A 22,845-nucleotide genomic window follows, 5' to 3' on the forward strand; every position below is an offset into this window, starting at 1 on the left:
GTGTGGATTGCTTGTTAACCAGACATAATATGATTGAAGCTTGGCGAAGGAACTGTTATTGAAGGATGGGGCAGTTAAAACACTTGGACCCAATCAAAAACATTAGAAAACTGTTTCATTCATGAATATTTAAAATGTCATGACTGTTTGATAGTTTATGGTGCTGAGTGATTAGAGTTGTGCTTGAGATGAGCAGTTTCATATTTTCTGATGCAATGTATTTGGTGTGAGTGTGTGTAAACCCTGAAATGTAGTTTTATAATGCTGTGAAGCTTGTTGTTCATTATCTTCCGACTGAGTTTCAAATTTGGATGTATTTGAGGGGCCGTACGATGTTAACCAATCATAACAGTGGCTGATTACATTGAAGTTTTAAGGATGCGCTTAGACCAAAACCGAGGGCCAGAGATGGTGTAACATTTTAATATATTACTACATTATGACTGTTTTGGAGAAATAAAACTTCATTAACATTATCATTGGACCTCATGGAAGATAATACAATTATAAAAATAGAGCATTTCATGACCCTTTAATATATTGTTTCTAATGCAAAGCAAGTCATAACTTTTTAAGTGTATTTTAGGTATCAAATCACTTTTTAAGGCTACTATGTACATGCGTTGTAGGGTGACCAGACATACTGATAAAACAGGACTGTCCCAGTTTTATGAGTCACTACTGCAAAATGTAAACTGATATTGCTATGTTTCGTGCTTTTTAAATCATAAGAAACCAGTAGCTCACTCAGTTTGAGTAGGTAATTTACTCCCTTTGCCCCCTCCTATCTGTGCTCTCATTTGTCTGCCAAGTAAAAAAAAAGTCTCCTCACCAGCTAGAGGCCAAATATCTGGGATGGATGGATGTTGTGTTAATAGTGCCATGCATGCAGTATGACCTGTACAAATCATTGGATCATTAAGGTAGTCCTGAGCTCCGGGGCTTATAATTTTGCTGAGCCCCTGTCAGTCGTCAGAGCGACTGAGGCTGTTGTGGACCTGTTCTGTTCCCTGTGGCCATCAACAAGCCTGTCCAGTTCCATGTGGCCATCAAGTCTGTCCAGTTCCCCAAGGCTGGTGATGAGCCTGTCCTGTTCCCTGAGGCTGGTGACGAGCCTGTCCTGTTCCCTGAGGATGTTGGTGGGACTGTTCTGTTCCCTGTGGCCATCAACGACCGTGTCCTGATCGCTGAGGCTGGTGACAAGCTGGTGATGAGCCTGTCCTGTTCCCTGAGGTTGTTGACGAATCCGTCCAGTACCTGGAGGCCGTCGAAGGGCCGGTCCAGTTCCCAGGAACGAGGAAAGCTGAGGCCGGCTTGACAAAATACATAGACATTTACTGTTGCACTTTTCAGCCGCACACAATAAGACACCACTTTTCAGCAGTACACAAAAGGTTTTCTTTTCACTGTCACACAGACACATACACAGACAGCTTTGTGCATCTCTCTCCCATCTGTCGCTGTCTCCTCTCCTGAAATACTCCCACCGCCCCCTCACTGATATGCGAGACCGGTGTGGCATACAGGTGGACCTCATTCACCAATTATCTTCCTGGCCTTGCTCTACCCAGATGACGTTCTCCCCTGCCCTGCTCGCCACAGATGTTTATCTTCAATTATTGTTTTTTATTTATTTTTTTTTCAAGTTTGGCCTTAATAAAACAATTTCTAAATGATTTAGTCAGGTCAAGACAATTTTATTTGCATAGTGCCTTTCACAACACACATCGTTTCAAAGCAGCTTTAGAGAAGATCAGGCATTAACAGAAGATAAAACTGTAATGTCTATATGAGTGAGAGTTTTGTGTTTTGTGTATTTAGTGAGAGTTTTGTGTTTGGTAGTTCGGAGGAACAGACACAGTCTCTATGTGATATCTAGGTGATAGAGTCTCTATATGCTGTAGTTTATGTGACCTATGTGAAGTCTCAAGGCAGCTAGCAGATATTCGGATTTACCAGTTTGTCTGCTTCCTGGCCTGGGCCCCAGTTAGTAAAATACTATCATTATTAAGACTATGAGCCAGGAGAGCAGCACCTTCCCTGGAGAGATGGAGTCTATCTCTCTTTAGCAGGTCAGGTCTACTCCAAAAACTCTTACAATTGTCTATAAATAGCCTATGCTATTCTCCAGACACCACTCGGACATCTAGCCATTCCGTGACACTAATCTACTATAAACCTCATCACCACGACGAGCAGGGATGGTGGGCCAGAGCAAATTGCGGTGTCTGAGATCATTTTTGCAAGTTCAGACACCTCTTTAACATTATCTCTAATGATCTCTGACTGGCGAAGCCAGACATCATTAGTGCCAACATGAATAACAGTTTTCGAAAATCTATGTTCAACATTAGCCAGCACTTTAAATTGGATCTGATGACAGACGCCCGAGCCCCAGAAATGCAATTAACAATGGTGGCTGGAGTCTCTATTTCCACATTCCTTACAATAGACTCACCAATTATTAGGTCTCTTTCAACATGATTCTCAGTGGGTGCATCACTGAGTGGGGAGAAAAGTTGGGAACGGGAGAGTGGTGTCACTTTGCTGAGCAATTATGCCGCCGAGACGTCACCCAATCATTCCAGGGCTCTTCAGCCGGAACCAAAGTGTGTGTGTTGGTTGCTGTACTACCCGCATCCGAAACAGTTTCTACCGGCTTCTCTTTCTCACTGACCTCCAATAGTGTTCAGATGCATGTCTCTAACTCATTAACCTTCTCTGTCAGCCTGACTAATTCCTTGCATTTATCACATGTGAATCCCTCACTGCTGACAGAAGAAGCTATAGTAAACATGTGGCATGCAATGCAGGAATAAATAACATGACCAGATTTCATGATTTACCACAAATGTTTGTTGTTGTTATGGTTGTTCTTGAGCGGCGAAGGTTTGAGATCGATGTGGTTCCTAATCAGCAGATGTTTGAGATTGATGCAATAATCTGTGTAAAACACAGTGGATAAAAACGAATGCATGCAGTCGAGACACGAGCTGTAGACAAGCAGAAAAAAGTGGAAAGAAGAAAGAAAAAACAAGAGAAACGGGTGCTCATTGTATAATACACACAGATTAAATAGTAGAAAAGAGGAAAAACCCGAAACATATGGTAAAATGGCAAAGAATACAACGTTGACCATATAAGAATAAGACTAAGCAATGCTAAGCAGGCTAGCAAGCTACTAACACTGGTGCAGCATGCTGTCAGCATCAGGAACAGGAACAGGAAGTAATGTCTGGTTTCCTGGTTCACTTGGTCTTTGTTTTCAACTGTTTTGTTTAGCCTATCAGTCCTGGTGTAGATGTTACTCTTGTGCCTGGTCATTTCTTGTTTGTATGTTGTGTGTTATTAGCCAGCATATTGCTGTAATGTATGTGATTCGTTCTTCCATGAATAACTACCTTCACAGTTGTATTCTCCTTATTTAATATTAAAGTTCTGCATTTGGATCCTCACTCTCTCACCTCTTACATTCACAAACCCTGACAGTGTTGTACTTAATTGCCTTTTTTTCTGATGTACAATCTAATAATTAGTTCCAAATACTTAATTATGTTCCATAAACTAACACACCAAAAGAAGCATTCATGTTTTGTTTAAATGTAATTGTTTTTAATTAGTAAAACTATTCTACATGACTTTGCGCTTGACTCTTAAAAGCTTAAAATCACTAACTAGATACATACACATGTAAACATCTTTTCATTTATCACTACACTACAGGTTGTCCAGTGTAGTTAGTATTGTGTTATTGAAAACGTCTAGGTGACTGTTGTAACCCCCATTCCTGATGGAGGTACGAGATGTTGTGTCGGTTGTAGTGACACTAGGGGTCTCTCATGAGGGCCTCGGTTACCTCTTATCTTTGAGAAAAGGCCAATGAAAAACTGGCGAACAGAATTTGCATGTCCCTCCCCCGGACATATGGGTATAAAAGGAGAGAATCGTGCATCTGTTTAGTCAGGTTTTGCACCGAGAATAGGTTCGGCCATTACAGTGGTTGGTACAGTGTTGTGGCAAGAGGGACACAATGTCTCGTTCCTTCCATCACGTTGTGGGGATTGTAGAGACACTAGGGGTCCCTATCCAATAACACCAGAACACTGAACCATGTTACGTGAACTGCTAATGCAGGTGCAAGCAAGTTGTTGCATGCCAAAGGATCAAGTGCACCAGACTGCATGTAACCTTCCTCAAAGCCCCATAAGACGTCATATACAATTTAAGTTCCCGGCATCCTTGAGGGGGGAAACAAGCGACATGACTAGCATGAGAGCAGGCCACACCAAGTATCTCTCTCAAACAGAGGCTCGAAGGGGGCTCTCTGATGGCCTGAAAGGAACACGGAGAGATCCCATGAGGGGAACAGGCATGGCCTGGGATGATTCAACCTATAACTATATATATATATATATATATATATATATATATATATATATATATATATATATATATATATATTGTTCTTTATTTCATTTTTTTCATTTTTGTTCTCTTTTTTCCATTAAAATATGTATGTATGTATATATAAAATACATAATTTTTATTTATTTCTTTTTTTCATTTTTGGGTGAACTATTCCTTTAATAAGACCTGATATAAATATTCTTTAATAAGAATATTTATTTGCAATATAAAATACATGCTTGATGCGTCACCCAGCTTGCCACGCCCCCATCCGGGAATATGACACGCACTCCTTCTCCAGCATGGCGGCATCAGGTGAGGGTTTTGTGGGTTCTTGCATGGGCCAGTTGTGAAATAGTGGGTGTGATGTGTCATTTATGCAAGAGAAATTTCTTTCAGTGGTATAACGTGTGATCGGAGAGATGGCACCCGTGATGGAGGCGATTTTACGGCGAGGAGTGATTGCAAAAGCTTGATCTTGACTTGTGAAGGGACGCTGCGTATAAACTGGCACCAGCAGCTGCGGTTGACTGCACAAGAGCATAATGCATCAGCTCGTTTACTTTCTATTTACAGACAGCGTATGAAAATAGTTTAAATGTCCTTTTTATCATATTTAATTCAATATATATGTTGTAATCGTTTATCAGAAATTAAACAAGACATGCAGCCTAGCCCGCGTCGTTATGTTTACATTGCATTGTTTCATGTTTCATGTTTCATGTTTCATGTTTCAGTTGTGAATACAGTACTGGTTTCTGTTTGTAAGTTAGCTCTTGAGGCACTAATGAAATAATTTTCCCAACCGCATGTACATATAGTTTTATTAGCGCAGGCGCAGAGTTGAGGGAGGGGCCGCTGTAACTTCATACATTGGCTTAAGACTTTCCCGCGTTTATTTTAGGACTTTTATAACGTTATATGAACATAACGTCAACGGATTAGCTCAAATATTTGACAGCAGAGTGCCTTGTTTACTTTGCAAGCTGACTCGCGGTATTGACTGCCGCCCGCCTGCACTGTCCCGGGACAAGCGCTGTCAGTATTGCTCAAATGGAGATCTTGTGCACCTAAAAACGAAAAATTCTGTCTTCATTTTACTCACCTTTTACGCTTGCCCCAAGCCAGTAAGCACTAGGTGTTATGCAGAACGTTAGACACCGTCACCATTCGCTTTTATTGCATCTTTTCTTTTTTGTAAACAATGAAAGTGATTGGAGACTGAGATTGTCACTCTTGACTAGCATTTCCTTTTGTGTTCTTTTGAAGAAAAGAAAGTAAAATGGCTTTGGAGCAACCTGAGAGTATGTAAATGATAACAGAATTGAAATTTTTGGGCAAACTATCTCTTTAATTATCTGCATTTTTCTGGGATAAACATCCTCATTGCATTCATATGTTAAGATGAGTCACTATTTATAATTTTTTACCATAATCTTTATAATATGCTCTGGAAAAGTGTGTGCAATTGTGAAATGCAGCCCTTCTGGAGATGTCATGCTCATATAAATTTTCTAAGCATGTCTGACCATGAAAGAGAGTTCTCAAAACTTAAAGCTCATTTAATATGTCCATATGTAATTTAGCATCAAAATGTGCAGTCCACTGTTGTAGAGTTAGCTTGTGTGTTTTGGCAGTTTGCAGAAAACATATGTGCCAATGTTGACAAAATTAAGCAACGAACAGAAATAAGCAACATCTGAGCTGCCTCCTTCAGCATTCACAGGTCACTGCCACTCCTATGCCAGCTGACCTGAATTCATTAAAACACATTTTTGATTTTATATTAGCAAACTATAGATTTGGCAAGTCATTTAGGACATCTGCTTTGTGCATGACACAAGTAATTTTTCCAACAATTGTGTACAGACATATTGTTTCACTTTTAATTGACTATCACAATTCCAGTGAGTCAGAAGTTTACATACACCAAGTTAACTGTACCTTTAACCAGCTTGGAAAATTCCAGAAAATTATGTCAAGCCTTTAGAGTCTAGACAATTAGCCAATTAGCTTCTGATAGGCTAATTGGAGTCAACTGGAGGTGTACCTGTGGATGTTTTTTAAGGCCTACCTTCAAACTCTGTGCCTCTTTGTTTGACATCATGGGAAAATCAAAAGAAATCAGCCATCACCTCCGGAAAAAAAATGTGTGGACCTTCACAAGTCTGGATCATCCTTGGGAGCAATTTCAAAATGAACCATGTTCATCTGTACAAACAACAGTATGCAAGTATAAACACCATGGGACCACACAGGTAGACAAGTATCTATATCCACAGTAAAACAAGTCCTATATTGACATAACCTGTAAGGCTGCTTACCAGGGAAGAAGCCACTGCTCCAAATCTGCCATAATAAAAGCCAGACTACAGTTTGCAATTGCACATGGGGACAAAGATCTTACTTTTTTGAGAAATGTCCTCTGGTCTGATGAAGCAAAAATGTAACTGTTTGGCCATAATGATCATCGTTATGTTTGGAGGAAAAAGGGTGAAGCTTGCAAGCTGTAGAACACCATCCCAACTGTGAATCATGGGGGTGGCAGCATCATGTTTGTGGGTGCTTTGCTGCAGGAGGGACTGAATATTTATTTTGATGCCGACAAAATAAATGGCATCACAAGGAAGGAAAATGATGTTGATATATTGAAGTAACATCTCAAGACATCAACCATGAAGTTAAAGCTCAGTCACAAATGGGTCTTTCAAATGAACAATGACCCCAAGCATATCTCCAAAGTTGTGGCAAAATGGCTTAAGGACAACAAAGTCAAGGTTTTGGAGTGGCCATCACAAAGCCCTGAACTCAGTCCGATGGAAAATGTGTTGGCAGAACTGAAAAAGTGTGTGCGAGCAAGGAGGCCTACAAACCTGACTCAGTTGCACCAGTTCTGTCTGGAGGAATGGGCCAAAATTCCAACAATTTATTGTGAGAAGCTTGTGGAAGGCTAACCAAAACATTTGACCCAAGTTAAACAATTTAAAGGCAATGCTACCAAATACTAACAAAGTATATGTAAACTTCTGAGCCACTGGGAATGTGATGAAAGAAATAAAAGCTGAAATAAATAATTATCTCTATTATTCTGATATTTCACATTCTTAAAATAAAGTAGTGATCCTAACTGACCTAAGACAGGAAATGTTTTGTATGATTACATTTCAGGAATTGTGAAAAATTGAGTTTAAATGTATTTGGCTAAGGTGTATGTAAACTTCTTTAACTTCATATGTATATGTTGGGATAAGGGATAATGTTGTCAGAGCGTTTGCTCTTTGTTTTGGTGGTGCAGCAGGCTGTTGTCACCCTACAGTAAACACTGATTCAGTTGCACAGCCCTGGAATGTACTGACAGTGCAATTTGTCACAAAAGAGCTCAGAAGCATGTAGCCTAGTAGATAACAGCAATACATCTTTCTATGTGTTAACTGCAGCAGTCCTCCAACAGATGTGACTCTATCTTGAGTGTAAATAAGTTATTCTTTGGTGTATACGTTGGGTTGAATTCTGGGAAGTTTGAGATAGTTTTATCCTTTGCCTTGTGAAAAATCACGTCTTCTCACTTAAAGCCAGTTTACACTTCTGTGTCGAACCAATGGCAGAAGTATAACTGGCCAATGCTGTGGTTTGGATTTAGAGTTCTGTGTTGGTGTGTCTGCGTTATGTTGACCAGACGACCAAGACAAAAAATGAGGTTAGGACCAATGCCATATATCACAGAAAAAGCTTAACAAATTCTGGAATCCAAGATTGTTTTTTGTTTGACAAACTCACCAAATCCAAGCATGATTCATCAGGGTTAAATGGTATCAAGATGCTAGTTACAAACTTTCTGTCAATTAAGAGTTTGATCCTGAGGTTAAGAGTAGTTCACATGCACATTCACATGAATGAAGCGAACAGCCAATCACGTGCGAGACAGAGCGAGATTTACTTCTCCGCTGAACAGCACGAGAGGACATTAAAAAATATTATCAATCAAATCAATTTTACACAACATGAATGATGAAATCATGAATAATAATTATACCTTCACACATCACAGAGGATCACTAGTAAATAATAAAGAATTTAAAGGCATTTACACAGCAAGAAGAAACATTGCTGCTGTTGCTGCTGCTACAAAAGCATGAAAAAAATCTAAATGTGATGAAAATATTCAAATAGATAATATATCGAAGTGAAAGTAACTTTATATAGCTCCACATCAAGAACATCCAGGCTTGTAATTTTAAAAGTTTAATATCTTGATTTGAAATAAAAAAATTAGTTTTAATTAAAATGACTAACTTAATATAATTTAACACTATTAGACATTAATACACTATTGAATAATGCAAATGTGAGCAATTGTAAAATTAGTAGATATAAACTAATAAAGCATTATTTGTTCTTTCTAGCAGAATAAGACACAAAAAATACATATTTGGTGTGCTTTGAACTTCAAGTGTAATACTGTGTTCATGGCATCTCTGTCAGCAAATCCTAATAAGAAGAGAATATATTTTTTATATTTTAAAGTCATTTGATCATTATTGATATTATATTAAAATCTTACTTGAAATTATATAATTATTTCAGGTTTATTTATTCATACGTACATATTTTATGGCCAGTGTGGGGAAAATTATTGGGAAAAATTAAAGTGTCTTTAAATAAATGCAAGACTGACAAAAATCTATTTCTTGCAATAAATAATGATCATAAATAATTTTATAAATGTATAAAATATCGTGCATATTAAGTTGGAGTGAGAGATACTGGAGGGAGTGACTGTCACTTTGCTCACAGCTGATTGGTCCAGTATCTGGATGAGATATCTGATCGGTAACATAACCTGCCCTGGAGGAGGTTAGCCTATTAGCGTATGTTACTATGTCAAGGAACCCAGATGAAAGCCTTTCCACTTTACTGGTACCGCAAATTCAGAGTTCGCTTAAACTGAGTTTAAACTTATCAAGCTAGCTGCTTAATCATGCTTTGTGACATGCTTTTGTATCTTCAATCAACTGATAAAAGTTTGTAGTTTTGCACAAACTTCTTAGTGTCATACTTAAACACTAATTATTTTATTTTTTTTATCAAAATCGGTTTATTGTTGTCATTCTCCTATGTTGGAAAAATTTAGCAGAAATTGAGTGTTCACTGCAGGAGATATGGTACATGGAACACTTAAAGGGATAGTTCACCCAAAAAGGAAAATTCTCTCAGCATTTACTCACGCTCATGCATCCCAGATGTGTATGCCTTTTTCTTCTGCAGAACACAAACAAAGATTTTTAGAAGAATATCTCAGCTCTGTAGGTCCATACAATGAAAGTTAATGGTGGCCAGAACTTTAAAGTTCCAAAAAGCATATAAAGGGAGCATAAAAGTAATCCATAAGACTCCAGAGGTTAAATCCATATATTTAGAAGTGATATGATAGATGTGGGTGAGAAACAGATTGATATTGAAGTCCTTTTTTACAATAAATCTCCACTTTCTCTTTCACCTCCACATTCTTCTTTTGTTTTGCCGAGTCACATTCTTTGTGCATATCACCACCTACAAGGCAGGGAGGAGAATTTATGCTAAAAAAGGACTTAAATATTTAAATGTTTATCACCCATACCTATCGAATCGCTTCTGGAGACATGGAATTAACAATTGGAGTTGTTATTCTTCTAAAAATCTTCATTTGTGTTCAGCAGAAGACAGAAAGTCATACACATCTGGGATGGCATGAGGGTGAGTAAATTATGAGATTTTTTTTATTTTTGGGTGAACTATTCCTTTAATTTCATACACCAATAATAAATGCAGAAATGCACAATTGAAATGTGTGCTAAAATTCTTTAAATTCATTAAAAATTAAATGAATGAATGCTTATCTAGACTGTAGCCTATCTCAGATGAGAGGCTCTTGTAGGCTATAGAAAGATGACACATTTTATTTTGCCTTTTGATTAACTTGACCTGTACTGTACGGCGCTAATATTATCCATCTCTCCCCAGTTTTTGGCTTCTAGCTGGTGAGAAGGCCTTTCTTATGGGCAGACAGACAGCAGCAGCGGAGCGGGGGAAAGTTTAGCACAGTCTGGGAGCTGCTTTTAGAAAGGACCGCTGATTTGAATGTGGAAATGAACGATTCTCTTGTTACTTGTTGATTGTTTCTCATAACAGAAAAAGCACAGCAATGTCAGTTTAGTAAATCATTTAAGCCAAGACTGATTATGGGGACAAAAGGCATCCCGATTGTACATCCGTTGGACCACAGGACACAGCTTGTAAAACCGGAACATGTGGTCACCCTAGTCTGCGTATTTATGTGAGTACATAGCCAAGTGCTAGTATATTGAGAGAAAATCCCTTCATTTCTGAAATAACCAAACATTGCATAGAAAAATGCCCATGCAATTTGTTTATTCAAAAGTATTTATTACTAAATTGTTGTAGCATTAAAATGAGTTCATCACCATATGTAGTATTTAGGTGCATATTATGTATTATCCATGTTTCCTGCCATACAGACAAAATGAATTGGGCATAAACTGTATGCTTGCTCATGAGTCACTTTAATAATAATGGGTGACACAAAATGGGTGATGTTGTAGAAGCTGGACTTTACAAAGCATTTAGGCAATATAACCAACTCTGAACAAATTCTTTTTATTTTGCTGTCAAATTAGAAGTGTTCTGTTTTCATAATTTATATGATTATTTACTGTATACAATACTGGCAAAATGTCTAAAGCCCCTTTCACACATAGATCCCGGGATTAATCCCTGGAAAAGTTATTCCGGCAACTGTTCTGTGACTGATTAGTTAATTAACAGTGCAAGAGCGTTCCCGTAATTTGTGCTCACAATCACACACATCCTGGGACAAAAGTGGCATTATGGTGTGACGTCTGTTGTACAGTGTATTGAGTTTGCTCACCAGTAGCCCGCTCTTTTATCCTCTTGTAAACAAATACATTTCGTATAGTAAAACTAAACTGACGGTTAATTTCATCATCTGTGCGAGTAGCTGGCGAGTAGCTCCCTAGTCCCTATGAGATTTGTGTGATAGCCAATTTTATTGATTATATTCCTACAGTTGGGCATACTTTTATAAATAGCTCATAAGATCATTTTTATTTAGTTTTATGTTAATTGTATTTGTGTTATTGGCTGCTGTCTACCAACTGAAATGCCTCCCAAGAACAATAAAGATTGAAAGTGAAAGTAATGCCTCCTACACACTACATTACTTTCAAAGACATCGGATTATGGTACCGTTCATATTACACAACTGTCTGTCTTGTCATGGAAGTCGTAGCGTTATCAAATTACACAAGGAATTGGCGGCACATTACAAAACATTTCACTATTGACGACTCTGCCTGGACTCAAAATTACGTTTCACAACAGAATACACACGAGAAGTGTTACGAGATACGAAAACAAATGCATGATCATATGTTATGCATTTCAGAATATGATGTGTATGTTTTTAATCATATATTATGAAAATGTACCTCCTACTGAAAAATCTACCTATTTGCTTACCTGACTGTTCAAGAGAATTTGTAATTTCTCTCCAACTCTTCTCTTTCTCCACCCAGTTGTGGTACAGTTCAGATGAGACATCAAATAGTCACTGGTGCTCCTGCCAATGTTCCACTCATTTTTCCTTAATTTCTTCAGTCCAATGAGACTTTCTTGATACCACATGCTAGTTGATGTTCTGGTGCAGGTACATCAGGACTCCTCCCACTGAACATCCCGTGCCCTGTTTCTAGCTTTCTCATTGGCTGTAGGTCAATGCTGCTGTTGTTTTCAGTCAAAGCACATTTCACATTGCACGATTTGGAATCACAGACAGGCCCATATTTTTAACATGCTACATATCTCCCCAACATCGGTGATGCATCGGCGCTTCTCTCAGATCGCGTCTTTTGATAATTCATATATTGCGTTCGTCGCTCATTGGAGCAAGCTCTGATTTGCCAATGATTTCAGGCTTTTGTCGGCGATCTCCACAAAACTGTCAGCGAGCGAAAACCGGGCTTAAAATCGTGTAGTGTAAACTCGCCATAACTGTCACTACCCTGCAACAGTTAAGTTACGCATTTGATTCAGTAATTTAGTTTGATTCTAAATGGGTCTACCTTCCTAAAAATAAAGAAAACTAACTAGATTACACTGCCAAGGTAAAACTATGCCTTTTTCATCTCCAGACATTAGCATTTATTACAATCAAAAATGATTAGGGTCTTCATTTGCTGTTTATTTATTGTTGTTTTTCTTTTCTTTTTTTGCACTAGCCATTTTTTCTGTATGCCTTAAGCACTTTTTCATTTACAAATAAAACATTTAAGTAATACACACATTGTAGTCTCTGCTAAATGTTGCTCTGCGATTAAGCATTGAAAAGCATCGAGGCAAATGTCATCTTTTCGTCATGATTTCTACAAGCTGTAGAATTTTAAATAAAACTATATTTGGGTGAAAATACTGTACTAAGTCATTAAACAACTGGTAAAAGTGTACTGTATCTGGTTGTGGTTCTTATGTAAGGGGGGTCTATACTTCATTAGCCTATACCTCACCGAATTTTTACATTCATCATCTCAAATTCTGTGGAATGATGTTCATGGATATGGTACTTTGGAATGTTCCCCTGCATGACACAGCCCTTTTTTCATCACAATTTACAAACTGGGTAACCATTATTTGGTTAAATACCCAAAGTATTCTTCTGTAAATACATTTCAAGCTCCGACATTTGGTGTGCTGCTCTCAGAATGAAATATTTATTTATTTTATCACGTGAGGTTGGTGAAGCTGTAAATGTAGCCAATTGTTGTCATAATTGAACTGATATTTACAATGGAAATGTTAATTTCTTGACTTGTAAAACCATTTTTAAAATCCTGTTCCGTGAATGAAAAAATATGGCAATGGTTTATGACAGCCATATGTTTTTTTAAACAGCGTTACATCATGAAACTGTTGAATCTCTATTCTGCACACAAACTTTCTCCTTTGCATGATAAATACATCATCACTATGACACACAACTACATGATATCAGCTGTGTTTTTGTTCATACTGACACGACCTAGGATTGATCCCGGAAATGTTACTAGGGTCTAATTCTGGGGAAACAATGTTGGGCATACCGGAAGGATCCCCGGCATTAATCCAGCAATATTAGGATCAGAGCCCAATGTGAATGAGGTTATACGGATAGAAAAGGGCTTGAGTGAAATACAACAAGTATTGTTTACACATACATACTATAATGCCTTTGTGATGTTTTATATATATATATATATAACATCACAAAGGCATTTTTTCCCCAACATTTTAAATTAAGGGTGAATTTTTGCCCTGAGTCCCCCTTAATTTCAGACCAAGGCTAACACTCATCTCCTCAACAGGCTTCATGTTTTTGAGGTGTCATTCATGTCATTTAATTTCTAAAATGTCTTTACAGCTAAAAAGAATAAGAAAAAGGGTAAGACCCTTACCCTCACTGACTTCTTAGCAGAGGACAGCGGGGGAAATGCTCCACCTGCTTATGGACCTGCAAAGCCCACCAGCTGGGCAGATGAAACCGATGACGTGGAGGGAGATGGTGAGATTCAGTTACTAGATAAACATTGTCAACCACAATTGATGTGTTGGGGCTTTGCTTTTAAAATGTGCTCTCATACTCTTTTCTCATAGTTTGATAAACTATCAGTTTCTCAGAAGTTGAATTCATTGGGATGAATTTGGCTTCGCTCCCTAACTTTTACAGTTACTACATCATGGCACACAGAGGAGGATCTGTATCGTGCACCGCCCATCGATCGGTCCATTCTGCCAACGGCTCCACGTGCCGCCCGCGAGCCCAACATTGACCGCTCCCGCCTACCCCGCAACCCCCCCTACACTGCCTTCTTGGGCAACCTCCCTTATGACGTCAGTGAAGACTCCATCAAAAACTTCTTTCGTGGACTGAATGTGAGTTTCCTCTCTTCAGCAGAAGGCATTGTCATATCCTCTGTCAGAACATTAGCAGACATTGAATTTGTTCAGTTGTTTGTGTTGTACTTTGCCAATATGGGGGCTGCCAAACAGCATCTGCTAGAGTTTCAGTCTTGTGCTATTTTGCATGCACCACAACACCTGGTTGCAAATTGTGCATGAAAAAGACTATTTGCAAAGTGAAAATGTTTTCAGGGCAAATTAAAGAGTAGTTTCCTCAAAATGAGGTTCTGGAATAGTTCTGAGGAAGTGATTAAGCTCCTTATATTCTGGCAAATCAGATGGTTCTGCAGGATTTATCACTAGAAGTGTGACTGATTTATCGGTTTTGCTGATTAATCAGTGCATATAGTTGCTTTTTGGAACTATCGGTTATCAGCAAACGTCTATGCCGATAGTTGCTGATTTGCGCAACCTGAGATTGAGAATTGTTTTAATTTTATTTTTTAATTGTGAATCCCTGAACTCTGCAACAGTGCAGCTAAAAACAATAAACGTAAGCATCAAATAATCATAAAAAAAAAAAAAAAAACAATAACCGAAATGTCAAGAATCAATAAGTATACATCCCCCTACTTTAATACTTGGTTGAACCACCTTTTGCAGCTAATACAGCCATCAGTCTTTTTGGATAAGTCTCTATGTGATGGAGCAATATTAGCCCATTTCTCCATACACAATTGCTCAAGCTGCACCAAATTAGGGATCAGCGAAGGACAGCAATTCTGAGGTCTCTCCACAGATGTTCAATGGGGTGAAGGTTAGGACTCTTGACTGGGTCATTCAAGTGCATCAGTTTTCTTCATTTTAAGCAACTCCAGTGTTGCTCTGGCTTTGTGTTTTTGGTCATTGTCCTGCAGAAACACAAACTTCCCAACTTTACACTTGCTGGCAGAGGGGAGTAGGTTCTTATCTTAAATATCTGTGTATTTTGCAGCATTCACTATTCCATCAATCTTCACAAGATTGACAATACCTGCTGCTGAAAAGCACCCCCATATCACAATGCTACCGTCGGCATGTTTCACTGTAGGGATGGTGTTATGTGGCTGATTTCAAGGCACTTTGACAAGTGAACATTTTAAAATGGACCAAAACTGTGTCAATACAAATCACATGTAAGCAAACTTTCCAGTTATTGGTCAGAATGTTTGTGCTCTGTTCCTGGATTTAGCATATCCATTGATAGCTGTTAAAATGATAACCGTAACACATTTTCAAGTGTTGTTTATGTAATGCTTATGCAAAACATCACCTGATGGTACAAAAGGCATGTTCCGGTTGCACGGCAAATACACTTTAGCTGACACACAAACGATATGCGATGTGAAATTTGCTTCATGGCCATATTGATCTGTCATTAGTTGCTTTTGCATTATTTATGCATTGAAAAGTGCCTGTTCTCACGGTCACAGAGCTTGCTCTCAAACACACACACACACACACACACACACACACACACAGACAGCAGAGAGACACAAAATAAAAATGTTAAAAAGTTGCTGATGTCGTCCTACCTGTGTTCTGCCGCTATACGACAGATGCGATCATTCTAAAATTGCCTCAGGAATCATAAAACAGCCCCTATTTTATACATGCTACTATATTTAATATAGTTGCCAAAAGGTTATATATGTGTTTTTATGATGAATAAGTGAAGTGCTGACCTACAGATGTCTTCTCCAAAGATCCAACAGGTATGTTCATGGTTTTTATAGGGATTTTGTTTGGTTTGTTGGTCCATTGGGTTGAATTGCATTCTCACCACAAGAAAACCTTTTCAGGGTTCGTTTGCTATCAGTCCGAGACAAACTCATCTTGGTGGTCTCGGATCAATGGTTTTGGTGCGGATCCGAGTGCTATTGCTGTGTTCATATATGCCTAAACTAACCGACCTAAGGGAGAAAATGCACCAGGTTCCAAAACAAATGGGGGGGGGGGGGGCAGCCTGCCCTATGCAAAGTGGCAGTAGTTCCATATTTCTTCAGCTTCTGTATGATGGCATGCACTGAGCTCTGAGGTATGTTCATTGCCTTTGAAATGGTCTTGTATCCTTCCCCAGAATTGTGCTTCTCCACAGTTATATCCCTCACTTAAATGCTCCTTTGTCTTCATTATTGTTTGCTCAAATAAAAATCCAGCCATACAATTTAATCTTATAGAGAGGAAAGATATTTATGCTCATGAAGTAATTGAAATCAGCTGATCCATTCATTTCCAACACTAGTGGAGACTAGAGCAACAAATTGGATGCTTATAAGACAATATCTTGACCAGAGCAAAGTCAACCTTGTAATTACTGAATGAAAGCTATGAATACTTTTTTATTCTCAATTTTATGGGCTAAAAGTCATTTGTCAAGATATACAATATTATGTATTGGCTGTGGAAATCATACTTTAATAATATATTCTAAATTTTGTGAAAAATGCACTGGGGCAGAGTACGTTTTCAATACATTGTGTGTGTATATGTATGTGTATATATATATGTGTGTGTGTGTGTGTATATGTATGTGTGTATATATGTGTATATATATATATATATATATATACACGTACAAAACTATGCATCTGGTTAATTTGGTAAATACTTACACATAGAGCATTGTAAGAAGACCAAGTCTGTCGTTTCAAAATAAAAGTTAAATGTCCCCAAATCTTAATTTTTCTGGTTTATTATTGGGAGTTATAACATTATGAATTCAAATGTAGTGTATTATAAACATATTTTGGAAATGATGGAAAATCAGAATAGTCTAGGACTCTTAAAGGAATAGTTCTCCAAAAATGAAAATTCTCTCATCATTTACTCACTCTAATGCCATCCCTGATGTGTATGACTTTCGTTCATCTGCAGAACACAAATTAAGATTTTTAGAAGAATATTTCAGCTCTGTAAAATGCAAAATTTTGGCACCCATTCACATGCATTGTATGGCTCCAGTGGTTAAATCTATATCTTCAGAAGTGATATGATAGGTGTGTGTGAAACAGTTCAGTATTTAAGTAAATTTTTTGCCCAGTAGGGGGTGTATGCTTGAAGAATGTGAATCACCAAAAACACATGAAGAATAATGTGAAAGTGAAAGTGGAGGTTGACTGAGCAGAGAGGAGAATTTATTGTAAAAATTGAATAAAATATAGATCTGTTTCACATGTATGGTCCTAAAGAGCTGAGATATTCTTCTAAAAATCTTCATTTGTTTTCTGCAGAAGACAGAAAGTCATATATGTACATCTGGGATGGCATGAGGGTGAGGAAATTTACATTTACATTTATGCATTTGGCAGACGCTTTTATCCAAAGCGACTTACAGTGCACTTATTACAGGGACACAATGGTGGTGGCTGTGGGGATCGAACCAGTGACCTTCTGATGAACAGTTTTGTGCTTAGCCCACTACACCACCACCACCGCTCCATCACCTTTAAAGAAGGGCTTAATATGACATTTGTTTATAGTGAAAAAAATTTCAAAGTGTTCAACCATCAACCGTAAATTTATAAATACTACATTTATTTTGATGGTATGGTACGTTAGTATGGAAAGTAAAAATATTCAGTGTTGTCTTTCAATTGATATGAGGTCATAAAAACGGCATGCATAATAATTATACAAGAATATACAAAATGCTGTTTTAAATGGTTTTAGATGGAGTATAGCATGTCACATCATATGGCATGTCAACTTCCCAAATGTATTTCATGTCAACTACCCACATGTAGTACATTTGTGTAGTTAGCAGTACAGAATTGTACTAGTGTAGGAGTATAGTTTTCATTACCACAGCAGGAAGCAAAAGCTACAAATCAAATACTAAGTTGAATTGGCAAAAAAAAGAAATAGTTTCAGATAATATGGTTGATTAAAGGTTTTGGATGTGAAACCTTCAATATAGAGAGATTGGGCACTAGTTGATTGGATGTTCAAAGCAACCATACAATATATTTGGAAGATGCACCTGTAGTTTATAGGTGCTTTGATTTAATCTCATTCTGGCAGCACTGGGACACCAGTGAAGAGACCTGCATGTTCCAGGATATTGAACACGGATCTGAGATCTGCAATTAAGATGATATAAGGCAGGAATGTTTAGCAGAAAGACTAGTAAGAATTGAGCTGTCTGTGATTATATCTCTTCTGTCCATACAGATCAGTGCAGTTCGCCTACCAAGGGAGCCCAGTAACCCTGAGCGACTGAAAGGCTTTGGCTACGCTGAATTTGATGATGTAGATTCTCTGTTGCGCGCACTCAGTCTCAATGAAGAGGTGAGAACAGCGATCAGTCATCTTGTAAATTCAAGCATGTCCAGACTTTTGAATGGTTACTTTTGGTTCTGAATCAGATCACTCTGAGTTAATGTTTGGGTATATTCATTTTTAGCCATATGGTGGTGCATGTTATCTGTTACAAGACGCAAGCTCACGTTTGTGTAATGCACAGCAATGTTTTGATATTAACCCTTCCTTTTACTCTCTTTTTAGAACCTTGGAAATCGTAGGATCCGTGTAGATATTGCAGACCAGTCCAATGAAAAAGGTTTGCGTGGACAGTGTACAGATCTATTGCTATGCTGTATTATGCAATTGTGAACCTGTATTATTTAAAAGGCAGAGAGAAGAAATTTTGTTAAAATTTTTACATTCACAATGCTAATTTAGCTATTTTTGTTTCCTCATAAACAGAGAGAGATGAGCGGTCCATGTCAGGGAGGGACCGTAATCGTAGTGAACGAGACATGGGCCCAGACAAGACTGATTCTGACTGGCGGGCAAGGCCTAAAGGTGACTCAGATGATGGACCAAAAAGAGACGAGGCCTTTGGAGAGCGTAAGTAATTATTTAAGCCACAACTCATCTCAGTTTTGTTATCTGTATGTTACATCTGTACAATTTAAAAAAAGTATTTAATTTTGTAATTTAATTCTATTTATATCGTTATGATTCAGACCGTTACCGTGACGGCCAGCGGTGGGAAACCGATCGTTATGACGGAGGAAGAGAGCGATACCGGGAGCGTTATGACGATAGAGACCGCAGAGACTACGACAGAGGTATACAAGACCCTTTTCATCATTTTGTGCTGATAAACTTGCAGAAATATGTTTGATTTAGTGATCGGCTTCTATATTGTCTGAAATTTGCATATATGCATCTGCTTGACCAATTAACAGAAGCATTTGTTCTTGTGTCAATTTCAAATTTTACTAACAGCCTTGTGAATGGAAAGTAAACATCGTCTTCATATGTATTTGATTGAATTCTGAGTAGACCTAAATATTGTATAAAATAAGGGTAATTTCATTTGTAAGCAATTTTCTATACAAAATTGTATTTATTCATTAATTTAGTTTAATGTCTAGATATCAGCATCAGTCAAAACCCTGCATCGGTAGGGATGAGAATTCCAATTCCTCTTATAGATTCTTTTGGTACTTTTCAGAAATGACTATTTTGAAATAAGAAATGTGTTTCGTATTGCATTTACTGCCCTTAGCAGCCTGTTGCCAAATGATGAGATCATGAGATTCTGATTTCTACAGAGCAGATATAAGAAATCTTTTGAATCATTTGTTCAGGAATTATAATGCTCTGGGTGTGCTGCATGTTTTATGCTGTAGATTCAGTAAGGGGCAGTGCAGCCGCTGAAATACATTGCAGGAAACACTAGCCACTTTTCCACCATCTGGCCAGTGTGAGCCAGGGCAGTCAACTGGCCAGCCGGGGATAATAGCCTCGGACCTCGAGCAGTGAGACCTAAATCAAACTGCATTTCTAACATCGGGCCAATAGCCCCGCAGAGTTGCATTAAACCTGCCCTTCACAAGCTGCCGTGGTGCCAATGTCACACACCCAGCCCATTTCACAAGCAAGAGGGAAACTCAAGCTGAGCTGTCAGACACTGGAGACTAGCTAGCCCTTGAAATCAACACAGATTTGTACTGTGTCTGCAATTTCTTTTTTGTTTTTCCAAAACCTATACCATTTGCACTGGATACACTATTTGGAAAGTTCGGCAACAATATACTTAATCATGTCTTCATTCATCAGACGCTGTCCATCTGATATAGCACATTTTCATCAGCCCAAATATTATGAAGAGCCCTGATTTCATCTACTGACCTGTACTGACGATTCTCCATCTGTTAAGGGAAGCTGGTAGCCAAAAAAATTGGGAAAGAGTGTCTTATTGCTGTAACCTCTGACCTTACTTAGCGAAACTCCACCTTTCACATTGACCCCACCTCATTCGCCACTTGGCCTTTTTTGGCTCAAGGGTAATTGGTGCCACAAGGAGTCACGATAAAGCCCCGGGAAGTGACAGTGGGAACGCAGCTTGCCCTGGCACACACTAGCACACCCTCATTTGGCCCAGTAGTGGAAACGCAGCTAGTGTCACAGTATTTTATTACAGTGCTCGGCACGTATTAGTTGAAAATTAAACGTGTGAGAACTGTTAATGGAACCGAAAGTCATGAAACTCAACGGTCCTGGTATTTAAAAAAAATAAATAGAACCGGTTCTTGGTTCCCAACCCTTCACATTGGTTTGACCACTTGTTTGTTTATAATTTGTCCTTATTTCAGGCTACGATTCTCGCAGTGGGGGGCGTAAGCCTTTTGGAAGTGGTTTTCGCCGCGACTACGATGACCGACGAGAAGACTTTCGTGGCAGCGGAGATCGCTATGGTGACCGTGAAGATAGATTTGAGAGACGGGAAGAGAAGCGTGAGGACAGAGGTGGGCTGACGTTTCGACCATTGACTGGGTCACTTCAGTAACAGATGCTGCGGAAGTCTCTTATCAGGTGGTTTAAACGGACTGTACTGCATCCATGTTCAGGTCCCCTTCAGAGGCCCAAGCTGAATCTGAAGCCCCGCAGTGTTCCTAAAGAAGAAGAGCAGAGCAGCGCTCCATCAGCCCCGTCAGGACGAGCCGCATCCATCTTTGGAGGTGCCAAACCAGTGGACACGGCCGCTAAAGAGAGAGAGGTGGAGGAGAGACTGAAGAAAGAGCAGGAGAGACTGCAGAGGCAACTGGAAGAGGACAAGAACAGAGGACCTGATCGCAAGCCCAGAGAAAGGTACACCATACACAGATTACACTCCACAGAGCATTATCAAAAAAAAGCAACAAACTTTATATCTCAATCAATACTTTTTATTTAATCTCTTAAAAAAGGTATATCAAAGCAGGGCTCCAGACTGTGACTTAAATGGTCGCAAATGCGACCAAAAATTATTTATTGTGACTATAATTTAAAATCTAGTTGCCATTGGTGACAGTCGGGTTGTGTGCACGCATATGCGGTTTCATCAGATATCATCTTGTGATTTATTGAATACATCTTTAGAGCGCGCACCAGTGTATCTCTTGCCTCTTTTCACCCATTCTGTTTCAGACGAGCTCGCTGCACCCATCGCTAGAGAATCGTGTCCAAATGACTCTTTTGAACCGGAACTTTTTCATGATCACCAGAAAAGAATTGAGGGTTTGAACTCAGGAGCTCAGGTTAGCTCATGGTGGTTTGCCAGCGAATCATCCATCAATGAGCTCACAACTGGTAGTGCAGATATTTCAAAATAAGAGTACCATGTGTATGTTGGGCCTCTTTATAATTAAAAGTCCCGTATCATATATATATATATATATATATATATATATATATATATATATATATATATATATATACACACATATGAGCTCAAGCTTTTGACACTGAGGACAATTGAGGGACTTGTTCATAATTATTACACAAGGTGCAAACATTCATTGATGCTCAAGAAGACAACAAACTACTATATGCATACTATACTTTATGTAATTATCTGTAATGTACACAACCGTTAAAAAGTTTGGGGTCACTTGCCTGAAATGTTTCTCATGATCTTAAAAATCTTTTGATCTGAAGTCGTACGCTTAAATGTTTGAAATTAGTTTTGTAGACAAAAATGTTATTGTGCCAACATATTAATTTATTTAATTACAAAATAAAAAAAATTTAGGTTTGAAATTGATGACTTGGACCGAATACTAAAGAAAAGCAGCCAATAAGTGCCCAACATAGATGTTAAAAAGCATCCCAGGGTGAAACCTCAACAAATTGGTTGAGAAAATGTCAAGAGTACATTTCTGCAAAGGGTGACTACTTTGAAGATGCTAAAATATAACACTGTTTTTATTTATTCTGGATTTTTACATAATTCCCAAAGTTCCATTTTGTGATATTCCATAGTTTTGATGACTTTACTATTATTCCAAAATGTGGAGAATAAAATAAATAATGAGTAAGTGACCCTAAACTTTAGAACGGTAGTGTAGATTGTGAAGAGCAGTACTAAATACAAAAATATTTGATCTTATATAAAGGGAATACAAACTTATCTTCTCAACTATATACTGTTTATTAAACCTCCGATTAATGAGCTAT

The 22,845-nt window shown here is 38.3% G+C and overlaps 1 protein-coding gene across 2 annotated transcripts in view; it reads left to right on the forward strand.

The window, feature by feature from the left end:
- The first annotated feature begins 4,702 nt into the window (after positions 1–4,702).
- The window catches only part of eif4ba (eukaryotic translation initiation factor 4Ba), a 34,027-nt gene continuing 15,884 nt past the window's right edge, over positions 4,703–22,845 (forward strand). For both annotated transcript variants that reach the window (XM_052091847.1, XM_052091848.1), the window contains exons 1-9: positions 4,703–4,722; positions 13,877–14,017; positions 14,183–14,388; positions 18,568–18,684; positions 18,901–18,955; positions 19,102–19,245; positions 19,365–19,469; positions 21,003–21,155; positions 21,258–21,498. In XM_052091847.1, the coding sequence (XP_051947807.1) occupies positions 4,710–4,722; positions 13,877–14,017; positions 14,183–14,388; positions 18,568–18,684; positions 18,901–18,955; positions 19,102–19,245; positions 19,365–19,469; positions 21,003–21,155; positions 21,258–21,498 (1,175 nt within the window). In that variant the 5' untranslated portion in view covers positions 4,703–4,709. The remainder of the gene's footprint in view (positions 4,723–13,876; positions 14,018–14,182; positions 14,389–18,567; positions 18,685–18,900; positions 18,956–19,101; positions 19,246–19,364; positions 19,470–21,002; positions 21,156–21,257; positions 21,499–22,845) is intronic.

Source organism: Xyrauchen texanus, chromosome 25 (assembly GCF_025860055.1).
Source record: "Xyrauchen texanus isolate HMW12.3.18 chromosome 25, RBS_HiC_50CHRs, whole genome shotgun sequence".
NCBI classification, from domain to species: domain Eukaryota; kingdom Metazoa; phylum Chordata; class Actinopteri; order Cypriniformes; family Catostomidae; genus Xyrauchen; species Xyrauchen texanus.